We start from the raw sequence: 12,580 nt of genomic DNA, 5'->3' as shown, positions 1-12,580 counted from the left end.
CTGATGTCTAGCTTTCATATTCTTACGAATTTTTAATGTATCTCTTAATGACTGCAAATCAGAGCAAAATACATCAAAAATAATTTGCAAGAAATAACATCCTCCCCCTTAGAATTCAGGTACTTTATCTCCAAAAAAGCCTTTCCCGGGTGTTTAGTTGCAGATCTTTCAGCTCCTTGGTACCCCTCCCCCTTGCTCACCTATCTTCGCTCCATTCCTCTCTGTTCCCCACAAGGCCTAAAGCACTTGACAAGTTTCTGGCTCAGCCTCAAGTGGTTGCTTCTGAAAGAAAATCACTGATGAGTAGATTAGGGCTGATTGGAGATGTCTGCCTAAGGGAATTTCCTGAGAATTAAGAGCAGACAAGCTTCCCCCAAAGTCTTGAGAAAGTTGTTCCTCCTTCAGTGGATGACTAGAGGGAGCAGAATTTGCTCTGAATATGAACGATGACTTGAAAATAAAAGGAGACTTTGTTTTATTTAAGTGATTTTAAAATAAAAATCATTGCACTATACTCTAGGATGAAGCCAGTCTTTCCTTCAGCAGAAAGAAATGGCAGGAGGTGACATTTGCGAGACGGAAAGGCGTACTTGCCTCAAAGTAGTGGACAATAACCCCTGTGTACAGTATCTTTACAAACGTGTGTGTGTGTGTGTATGTGTGTGTGTGTGTGGCCTCAAAGTAGTGGACAATAACCCCTGTGTACAGTATCTTTACAAGTGTGTGTGTGTGTGTGTGTGTGTGTGTGTAATGGACAAAAACAGGCCATAACGTCCAAGTTCATCACATGGAAAATGTGACAGAATACACCACAGTTTTGCACAAAAAAGCTGGTGGGTGTGTCATCTGAAACACAATGAAATAAGGAAAACATAAGTTGGATGACAACAAAAGGAGGGAAATGGGTGTAAAACATCAACATGGAAAAAAACACATGAGTTGTGTGCTTTAGGGATATCATTTAGTACCTGCTATCTCAGTCCCGCAGGTGAGCAGGGATAGAAGTTAATAGACACCTTGGCCATGGTGAATTATGAATCAAAAATTAGAACACCTGATCTGACAAATGAAAATTTTTTTTGTAGGATGGAATATTTTAAGTTACATCGGACCAGGGGACTTTAGAATATGTAGTGGCAAATGAACAGGAAACAAGGAAAATCTAAACTATACCTACTCAGAGAATGGCAGAAAAATATTGACAGAAATAAGGTCTCATATATGCCAGTGATGCATACATGCTCACTTGTACTCAAATATTGAACAAGTGAAGTTTAAGCTATTACAGATTTCTTCTTCCTGACTTTGACATGCCATGTTTTAATGTATGAATCAAGTCCCATTATTAGATACACACAAATCCAGGAAACATTAGGTCTTTTTTACACCTCCCCCTCCCCCGCTCTGCCCTCTCTCCTCTGCTCGCCAATTATCAGAGGCTGTCATGTATAGGAGGGTTCTGGGGAACACCAGTTCCAGGGGGAATAGACTTGGAGTAGCCCTGGCCAACTGAGACAGTCTTCTGAAAAGTGAGCCAAGAGAGCCACCCTAAGTTAAAAAACAGCCCCCAAGTCAAGCACTGTTGCCTTGCTTCTACACTTCGCTTTCCAGTTGCAGAGCTTCTAGCTCAGTACTTCTCAAACTAGAGATTACGAAAGTTCAGGTGTTCATTTTTCAGTTTCTAATCCTCACACTGGAATAATAAAACGGGGGGGGGGGAGGAGAGATAGGAGCATATCAGCTTAAAATGTAAATATTAAATTCAACAGATAGGAAAATGCTTTGCCACAGTGCTATACACTCTCCTGAAGGTTCACTTTCAATGTCCATGTTTCTCTTGTGTCTGACCAGTCACAACATTTTCTGTGTGGCATCATTTGGTAAAGCATGCTTTGAACTCTTGAGACTGATCTGTCATCTCTTGGAAGAACCAGTAGACATAAAGTGTCATTAGAAAATCCTAGTTCTAGCCATACATGGTATCTCAAGCCTGTAATCCTAGCTACGAGGGAGGCGAGAAGCAAAAAATCATGATTTTAGACCACCCATGGCATAAAAGGTTTAGAGACTCCACCTCACTCAATAGCTGGGTGCAGTAGAGCTCACCTGTTTCCCCATAACAATGACTAGGAACAGGGTTATAATACTGACATCCCAGTGACAGTAGGAGAAGTGTAGGTAGGAAAGCCGCAACCTGGACAACAACAGAAAATGGACACTGGGACAGAGAGTCCAGCAAATGAATAGGTGATGAGAAATGGATTTGCAGGATCTTGGAGAAAGAGAAAAAAGAAAAAAGACATCATCAAGACATTGAGAGACAATATATAAAAATAGAACTTTTATCCATAACTGTAGCCACCTACCCAAGACGCCAACCCGTTGTCTATAATGAACAGCCCAGGAAACCAGCCTACGCTATATCCAATTCACAGGGGGCCAGACTGCTCTCCTCAGTAACAATCCCAGGAGCTAGACAATAATTTGTATGTCCATCAAGCACAAGTGGCCAGGAGTTCTTTAATATTAACAGCATCCCTAAATGTTATCTGCGCTTTCAACTTTGGACCAATCAGAGAAAGGAACAATATCTACCTGTATCCAAATGCCCAGGATTCTCATTACTACTTATCCTACCAACCTGCCTCTCCTTGGGCTCTCCTGAAGCCTACCCTGTTTTCCACTCTTGGGGTTTCCTCTCCTCTGGGGGCCTTTGAGTTTCTTCCAAAACACAAGTAGTAGTGGCCAACTCCCTCCCTCTCACATGCTCCAAGTAAATAGCCAAATTTCCATTTGGTTGGTTGTTGTTTCTTTCTCTGCCATCCTTGGCTTTATTTGCTAACCTCAGTTCTCTGACAGACCTTCCTTAAGTATTTCAGACAAACTAGGATAATCTTAATACCTGAGTCCCACTCTGTTTCTATTGTGGAAGCTCCCTCCTGCCTACAGCCAATCCAACCATTAAATCCTGTCAACTCTGTATCTAACATGTAGCCCAAATGTCCAATCTCCCTGATCTCTAGCATCACCACTGGAGTTCAAAGAACCCACTTACTTCTGCATTACCACAGTAGCCTCTTCCTTATCCTTTTCTGCTCCTGCCGAGTGGGAGCCATTCTCAGAGAGCAGGCAGAGCGATCTCTGTATCAAATACATCATTTCTCTGCTTAAGCCTTTAAAGGCCTTCCATCTCCTTAGAATAAAACCCAAGTTTCTAGCATCTGGCACATCCCCCCTCCATCTCACCCATTTCACCCCTCCTGTCATCCTCTACCCAGAAACACTGGCCTTCTCAAATGTGCCAGACACACCCCCCAGCTCTGGGCCCCTGCAACAGCTGTTCCCTCCCCTAGGAATGCTCTGGCCGCTGCATGGCTGGCTGCTTCTTGTTGCTTAGCCACCACCTCTCCAGAGAAGTGGAGACTCTATGGAGCCTACCACTGTCTTCCATTCACTGTCACATCACTAGCTCTAACTCTGCACACAATGCTCACTGCTGACTTGTGCATTTGTGACATGCTCCATCTCCCTGTGGCAGACCAGATCTTCCTATCTTGTCATGTTTTGCCACTGAATTCCTCAGACTTAAACCAGGTTTAACCAGCCTTAAAACATAGATTCAATTCTCAAGGTGTATTTGTTGAATAAATGAATGAGAATGGACGAATGTATATGTTGAATGAACGTCAGTGAACCTGTTCTTCCTTTCTATACTCCAGTTTGAACCTAACTCCCATGCATCCTGAGACCCAAATAAATTCCCAGCTTCTCTGGAAAGTTGTCCTTTTCTTCTGCCCATGTGACAAACCCTCCTGTCTACAACCCACGGAGCTCTGTGAGTGGTTGAGGGTTCATTTGAATTCAATCTTATTTGCCCCCTAAGCCTCTCTCATATTAGTTGCCAAGTCCTGTTAAATCCTTCCCTCTCTTTATCTCTTTCTCTCTCTTACACACACACACACACACACACACACACACACACACACACACACCTTTGTAACTTCTATAAAACAGTACACAGAACATGATAGAAACCCAATGAATCATTTTCAAATAGGCTTTTAAATGTATATCTGAGGAAATTAGGATGACATGGTGCTAAGTTGGGCAGGTCAGTGCCAACACTAAAATGAATTCAAAAGAGAAACTTCACACCCTTCTTAGGTCACATGAGGGCCTTGCTTGTGTTAGGGCCGTAGCAGCCAGTGCCCATTCATTGTTTTGCTTGGTACAGATCTGTTTCATCTCTTTTCCTGTCTGTGCTGCATTCTGTGCTCCAGAGCCTATAGCTAAGTGTGGATCAGGCTAACTAACACTGGCTGAGATGACCAATGGGCATCCTGCCAGCAACCACAGCTTGAATGACATCTTTTCTTCTGGCAAAGAAAGTGGCTTTACCACCCCAGTGCTCAAACGCCAGTTTACCCAGTTGGAGAAGCCTTCTTGCTATTTTAGCAACATTCTTCTGCAGGAAACTCACATAGTGGTTGCTCCCCTAGTGTTTGGTTTGTGATCGTGGCTATTTCAAAAGTATGTAAAAGAGCTAAAATTATGTTTTTATAAGTGTATTTTTCAAAAAAAGGCTCAGCAATTCCACAGGTTACTCCGGCTTTCTTCCCCATCTGCCGTGACAGCAGGTGTGATTTCACAAGCCCACTCCCATCAATCATCCTCTCCAACCTGTCTCTGGTGCCTGACAAGGTGTTTATGTGCATTACATGGAACCCATCACTAGATCTTGTGAACAAATAAGGCTGCCTTTCCACAATGCTCTGAGGGAAGGCTTCCATGGAAACCCAGGTGCCAGGTTCAGGTGGATGAGTCATTTCATCTCCACAGACTCACCTTCTTCAAGAGCTATCGACTCAGAGTGCTTCAGGGGCAAGGCAGGTAATACAGAACCTCCTAGTATAACATGGCAGGGAGTGGACCCAACCTGGGCCAAAGTTATTTGTGCATGGCTCCATCTAAAAAGTGCTCGCACTTACTTTACATAAAAATGCGCTGATGAGACACAAGTAGTTTTCAGTCTCTGTGTATTTACTAAGCCGATTTTGGAACCTGAGAACCCAACATCTTAGGGTTCATAAAAGTAGGGGACAATTGGAGCTAGAAATTATCAGAGGCCTGGCACTGGTGGGTCACGCCTAGAATCCTAGCTACTCAGGAGGCTGAGATTGAGTATCGCGGCTCAAAGCCAACCTGGGCAGGAAAGTCTCTGGAAGACTCTTATCTCCAATAAACTACTCAAAAAGCCAGAAATTGTGCTTTGGCTCAAATGGTAGAGCACTAGCCTTGAACACAAACAGGCTCAGGGACAGTGCACAAGCTCTGAGTTCAAACCCCAGGACCAACAAAAATTAATTAATTAATTAAGATTTCAACTTTGTAAAAGTATAGTGCAAGTGGACCAAGACTAAAGTGAAATCTGCAAACTAAAACTAGTGTGGCATGATTATTGTCATTCTTCTGAAAAATCTTCTTTATACTACTATCTTATTTTTCTGTATTTCAATATTATCAATATTACTAGAGGTTCCTTTGTCACTCTCTACAAACTTCTTCTAACTTGACAAAATCCCCTATTTTGTTCCAGTATCCATTCTTTTCCTTTGCAACTCAGGAAGATGTTTTTATCTGTCAGTCAGTACCAGTGTTCCCAGTCCCTTTGCTGGTGATTGGTGGGAGCACATACACGAAACACAAACCTGTCAGAAGAAACATAAAAAGAATTACCTGAGAGGCTTCTGGGAGAGTTCCCTCAGTCTTAGAAGTAGACTTCCTTTACTTCTGCGAGAACAGAAACACTTGGGGTAGTTGGTAGCTATGTTATGACCACGAAGCAACTCAGTCTGAAGACAAGACCTGTGTGCTACAGGAAAACACGGACACGTGCAAAGAAATCAGTGTGAAATGATCTACTTATGGACTTCTTATGGAAGGTAATCAACTTATTATTATTTAATTATTAATTATTTAATTCACGTAAGAAAGTTATTTTCTAGATATTTGAAAGCTATAGTGCTGGGGTTTGAAATCAGGGCTTCATTCTTGCTCGACAGGTACTCTACTGTTGATTCACACTCCCTGCCAAATTTTTCACTGGCTATTTTTGAGATAGGGGTTCTCTTCCTGCCCATTTGTGTGCTGATTTTATGCATCCATCATGTATAGTTTCACCTATACATCCTATGGTGTGTAGCTTCCTTTGTTTCGATAGTCTTGTGAACTAGTAGTAGTCCAGGATGATCCCGAACCTTGATCCGCCCAATCTCAACCTCATAATTTAGGGTGACAAGCAAGTGCTGTTGCATTAAACTATAGGTTAAAAAAGGGAGTCATAGAAACTTTTCTGCCTAGGCTGGCCTTGGAACTCCAAACCTCTCATTCTCATTTTCCCAAGCAGCTAGTATTATAAGCATGAGCACTCAGCTAGTTTTTAGTTACTGGATTTACCGAAGTCCTAGCCAAATAATAAACTTGACATTCACCCTTGTGTTTTGGAAGACATACTAGATAGCATTATGGAAAAGGACAATGCTCATGTATTTGCTTGTTCTTGTGCTTTCCTAAGGCACAACGACATGAATATGTTAGATTCTCAAGTGTTGCATCTTGGATATGTAACGCTAGTGAATGAGGCACAATCCTGAGCTATAGTGATGGTCCCATTAAATGCACTAGTATGCCTAGAACCCAATGAACATCATCGCTTACCACATGGCATCTTCTTTCTCTCTCTTTTCTCTCTCTCTCTCTCTTTTACTGTGTGTGTGTGTGTGTGTGTGTGTGTGTGTGTGTGTGTGTGTAGCACTGCTGTTTCATGCTTGAGCCATACCTCTAGTCCCTTTGGGTACTTTTTGAGATAAGGTCTTGCTTTTTGGCTCAAACCAGACTGGTCGTGATCCTCCTGATCCCACTGTATTTGGGATGACAGATGCATGTACCATGCCCAGCTTTTGTTTTTCTGTTGAGACGGATTCTAAAGAACATTTCTGTGTCTGAGAACTACAAAGTTCAGGTGTAAGCCACCATGGGTAACTATTGGATGAGAAAGGGAAAAGTTTCCCAAAGTTGTTTTTTCCCCCTCAGGATTCCTTTGAACTGTAGTTTTCCCAACCTCAGTTTCCCAAGTAGCTATGATTATAGATGTGAGATAATATACTTGGCATTATATGCCAACTTTAAATCATAAGAAAGAGTTTGAAGTGGTTTGAAAGAAAGATCATATCTTAAGAGAAAAATAAGATAGGAAGGAGGAAAGGGTGGACATTTTCAGGGAAAATGAGACTATTCAAATAAACCTGAGATTTTTTTTTTTATCTTTTACTTCCTCAACAGTTCAAGTGACACCGAAGACACTTCCTTGGATGACCCCACTAGTTCCTTTTATCAAACCAACTTCTTTGTCATAGTCTGTCATTTTGCTTTATTCTGGGAGTGACCATAGTTCAGTCCCAGGAGGGCAGTAGGATATCTGAACATCAATGACAAGAAAGCAAAGGGACTAGGGAGGAGGCAAATCTCCATTGACTCTAAGATCATTGTCATTAACATAAAACGTTTTCTTAAGTTCTATCTGCTGGGGAGAACTGAACTTTTGAAGATTAGAAAAATGTAACCCCTAGAGGATATATGGCAGATAAACTTTAGACATGCTGAGTCGCTTGAAAACCCAAATGGGAAGATAAAGCAGCTCCTTTGTGCTCTGGGGCAGGGATCAAACCATTATAAAGGCACTTACCTAAAGGAGGCCTGGTGTGCGAACACGCACACCCTAACTACGGTAAAAATAATGATAGTCAATTTCCCATCATAGAGAGCATTTCCTCCTGGGAAAGCCTAAAGTGCTCTAAAACTATTTATTTGTAAAATAAAGGTATATGTATTTCCCTCTATATATAGTTATTTGCAAAAAATAAAAAATAATCTATTCTGGGATGGAATGTTGTCAGCTATGCGATGTTAAAATACCTCTATTACCCTCCACTTCATTCCCCAGGGTTAATGTCCCTAACACCCTAGAGTACAGGAATTAGCACATGTCTCATCCAGTCTAGAATCTGCAGGCGACTTGTGGCCCCAGATCCTTGCTTTCCAACCACTATGGCTTCTGTCATACCATTATCCTCTGACATCCTCATCCTCTCTACCTCCTTTCCCCCACATTCATGGCTTTCTGGTTTCTAGATGGCACTATGAGCCAGTGGGAAAGAAGAATGACTCTCAGAAGATGATGGCACAAGAATCACCAGGAATGTCTAAAACAACTGGACTAAGATAATAGGACTGGCTGGATTGTATCCACCCAGTGTAACTGTTTGGAACAGTAGAGCCTACTGAGCGCTCTAGCCAGCCTTCAATGGGCTTAGATGGTAAATTATGGTCATTTCAACCAACAACAATAGCAGCTATCTATCCTCAACCCTCAATGCTGTGGCCACTGCGGTGCATGAGTTCCTGGAGCCACTTGTCTGAGGTTCTCAGGAGCCAGAGTGAGCACCAAGTGTTTGTCATTCAAATAGCTGGGATCTGTGTTCTAACCACCTAATACTTTCAGAAGTGCACCTACCTGCACAGCCATAGTGCACTGACACTCATGGTTACAAGTCCCTCCCCTTTGTAAATCAGTGCCTGAAACAGCCTGTGGCCATTCCCCCTCTGCTTTTTAAAAAAAGTCCTTCCTTTTTCTAAACTCAAGTAACTAGGACTGGTGGCATAGCACAAGTGATAGAAACCTGCTGAGAAGCATGAAGCCCTGAGTTTAAACTTCAGCACTTCCAAAATTAAGAAAGGACAGAAAGAAAGAAAGACAGACAGAAAGAAAGAGAGAGAGAGAGAGAAAGGAAGGAATTAAGGGGGGTCTGGGAAGGTGGCTCAGTGGTAAGGTGCTTGCTTCCCATGCATGAGTCCCTGGGTTCAATTCCTCAGCACCACATAAACAGAAAAAGCCAGAAGTGGCTCTGTGGCTCAAGTGGTAGAGCCCCAGTCTTGAGCTGAAGAGCTGAAGGACAGCACCCAGGCCCAGAGTTCAAGCCCTACAACCAACAAAAGAGAGAGAGAGAGAGAGAGGGAGAGAGAGAGAGAGAGAGAGAGAGAGAGAAAGAAAGAAAGAAAGAAAGAAAGAAAGAAAGAAAGAAAGAAAGAAAGAAAGAAAGAAAGAAAGAAAGAAAGAAAGAAAGAAAGAAAGAAAGAAAGAAAGAAAGAAGGAAGGAAGGAAGGAAGGAAGAAAGAAGGGAGGGTGGGAGGGAGGGAGGGAGGGAAGGAGGGAGAGAAGGAAGGAAGGAAGGAAGGAAGGAAGAAAGGAAGGAAAAAGAAAGAGGGAGGAAGGATAGAAGCAAAGCAAGACTAAACATTAACAAAATGAACATTAACTAGCCGGGAGCTGGTGGCTCACGCCTGTAATCCTAGCTACTCAGGAGGCTGAGATCTGAGGATCGCGGTTCAAAGCTAGCCCGGGCAGGAGAGACTGTGAGACTCATATCTCCAATAAACCATCAGAAAACTGGAAGTGGCACTGTAGCTCAAGTGGTAGAGCGCTCGCCTTGAGCTGAAGAGCTGAGGGACAGCGCCCAGGCCCAGAGTTCAAGCCCCACGACCGACCAAAAAAAAAAAAAAAATGAACATTAACTACTGTGATGGGAGATCTCAGGAGGATGGATACCCTATGCCCATGGCCTTGCCACTTGCAGCCCAGGTGGCCTGTCTCTTGGGATGCTCCACTTCCTGCCTGCAGCTTTCTTTGGCAGTCATTCCACATTCCTAACTGTTCTCACATCTTGGGGTCTCCGCTGACTGCAGCTTTGACTTTACTCTTGCAGCTTCATACAGCCCAACTTCATTTTTTTAAATGAGAGAAAGAGAGAGAGAAAGAAAGAAGGAGGAGGAGGAGGAGGAAGGAAGGAAGGAAGGAAGGAAGGAAGGAAGGAAGGAAGGAAGGAAGGAAGGAAGGAAGGAAGGAAGGAAGGAAGGAAGGAAGGAAGAAAGAAAGAAAGAAGGAGGAGGAGGAGGAGGAGGAGGAGGAGGAGGAGGAGGAGGAAAGAAGGAAGGAAGAAAGAAAGAAAGAAAAGAAAGAAGGTAAATCCAAGCTAGACGTAGGAAGGGAATAACAAAGATGAAAGTGAAGATCAACAAAATAGTAAGTATAGCTGAGAAAATGTTTGTTGAAAAGATCAACTTTTAGGAAATGGGAAATGGTTTAATAGACTTCACTTTCACAAAATGAAAGGGAGTATGAGTCATGGTGATGTTCAACATTATAAAAGTATTTGAGACCACCCAATTGTTCACTTAAAATGATTCTGACAATAGATTTTATCTTGTGTTTTTGCACAACAATAAATGGAAAATAAAAGCAAATGGAAAGTAATTATTGGCCCAGTGTCTAAAGATGGATTCATTTTATAGGCTTCTTCATGCCAATGCTTTTCCAACTTGAATAAATAATGGGGAATCTTGTTAAGATTCAGATTCTGCACTCAGTAAGTCTGGAGTGGACCCAATATTCTCCTTCTCTAACAACTTTCAAAGTGAAGCTTATGTTGATACTGGTCCATGGCCCATATTTTGAATATCAAGGTTTTATAAAATTTGTGAAGGTCAGATAGACAACATCTGAGTTTCAAACCAAACACATTAAATAATTGACAGATGCCTCAAAATGAGATGAGATGCAATACAATATGAGATATGCCCTTTCAGAACAGTAAATATGGCAAGTTCTACGGAGATTGAGTCTCAGGTTATTGTCTATTGCTAGATAGAAAAATTATTGGCCCAAAACAACATGAAACATTTATTTTGCTCATGCATTTTGAATGTGGGCAGAGCTTTACAAAATCATTTGTTCCTGTTCCATATGGCACCAATTGGGATTGCTCAACTGGGGACTGAAGTGGCCACTTTCAAAATGCCTCCTTCTGATGGCTGGCAAATTACTGGCTTTGAACTGTGAAATCAGCTTGTGCTGTGCAACAACACTCTTTGTTACTCTCTGCAGAGCCTTTCCCAAAGATATTTATGCTTTCTTATAGCATAGTGACTGTATCCTAGGAAGAAGAGTGTCAAGGGAACAAAATGAAATCCATGACAACTTTATGATCCGGCCTTGGAAATCATATAACATCATTTCTGCCATGCTTTAGTAGTTGGTACAAGGCCTACCAGATTCAAGAACAAAGACCTGACTACCTCTGGCGATGCAAAAGTTCTAAATGGCAAAGTTCGAAAGGAAGGTAAGAGATGAGACTTATTATCAAGGTCAACACTGAAAAATGTAGTTTTCCATACCCATCAACCCTTCACATTTTAGACGCAAATAAGGAATTGATTCAGATTAAAATTCCCTCATTCTAGGTTTGGCGGTTGGGAGCTCATGGCTGGAAGTTCGCTGGTGGAGCGGTCATGTCCCATAAACAAAGTTACTATTCGGATAAATACGACGATGAGGAGTTCGAATACCGGCATGCCATGTTACCCAAGGACATAGCCAAACTTGTCCCTAAAACCCATTTGATGTCTGAATCTGAATGGAGGAATCTTGGCGTTCAACAGAGGCAGGGATGGGTTCATTATATGATCCATGAACCAGAACCTCATATCTTGCTGTTCCGGAGGCCACTACCCAACAAGCCAAAGAAATGAAGCTGGAGAACCATTTCCAACCTCAACTTTACACAACTTGTCCTTTCTAACATCTTTCTCATAGCATGAATATGTTGCTTTCTTATTTCTCACTTTGATATTTAAAGGATGTTTGATACACTGTTTGAATGTGCTGGAAACTGCTTTGCTTCTTGAGTAGAGCCACCACCACAGCCCTACCAGAGGAGTGCTTTGTGGGCTTCAAGCTCAGCTAAGTGGGATCTCAGAAGTCATGGTATCCACAGAGCACTTGACAAGAGGGAGGAAGCGTCTTAAGAATCAGACCATGGATAAAATTAACCCCCAAAAATCAATGGCTTTTCTGTATGCCAACAATGAGAAAAGTGTGGCTGAAATTAGGAAAGCAACTCCATTTGTAATAGCCCCACAAAAAATAAAATACCTAGGAATTAACTTAACTAAAGAAGTGAAGGACCTCTATGATGAAAACTTTAAAATCTTGAAAAAGGAAATCAACACAGAACTTAAAAAATGGCAAAACCTCCCATGCTCCTGGATTGGAAAGATTAACATCGTGAAAATGGCAATACTTCCCAAGGCTATCTACAAATTCAACGCAATACCTATCAAAATTCCACCCTCATTCTTCAAGGAAATAGAAGAGGCAATCCAAAAATTCATATGGAACAATAAAAGACCCCGAATAGCAAAAACGCTCCTGAATGGAAAGAACACTGCTGGAGGAATATCAATACCAAACTTCAAACTCTACTATAAAGCCATAGTAATCAAAACATCTTGGTATTGGCATAAGAACAGACCTCAGGACCAATGGAATAGAATTGAAAACCCAGAAATGAACCCACAGACCTATAGCCATCTAATCTTCGATAAGGGAGCTAAAACAATAGAATGGAAGACAGACAGCCTCTTCAGTAAATGGTGCTGGCAAAATTGGTTAACTACATGTAGAAAA

General features: G+C 42.0%; 1 protein-coding gene across 1 annotated transcript; it reads left to right on the top strand.

Annotated features, from left to right (window-relative positions):
* Positions 1-11,400: 11,400 nt before the first annotated feature.
* Positions 11,401-11,672, top strand: LOC122098780 (cyclin-dependent kinases regulatory subunit 1-like). Its single transcript, XM_042669231.1, has one exon. It carries the CDS (start codon positions 11,404-11,406, stop codon positions 11,641-11,643), a length of 240 nt encoding a protein of 79 aa, XP_042525165.1. The 5' UTR covers positions 11,401-11,403; the 3' UTR covers positions 11,644-11,672.
* The last annotated feature ends 908 nt before the right edge of the window (positions 11,673-12,580 follow it).

Source organism: Dipodomys spectabilis, unplaced genomic scaffold (assembly GCF_019054845.1).
Source record: "Dipodomys spectabilis isolate Male_0828 unplaced genomic scaffold, ASM1905484v1 ptg000017l, whole genome shotgun sequence".
Lineage (NCBI taxonomy): Eukaryota > Metazoa > Chordata > Mammalia > Rodentia > Heteromyidae > Dipodomys > Dipodomys spectabilis.
The sequence above is the reverse complement of the archived record's forward strand: the minus strand, read 5'-3'. Positions and strand labels throughout refer to the sequence as shown.

Bases quoted from the DNA above. Each gene is read 5' to 3' on its own strand.
- LOC122098780 (XM_042669231.1), top strand. From the start codon at position 11,404: ATGTCCCATAAACAAAGTTACTATTCGGATAAATACGACGATGAGGAG.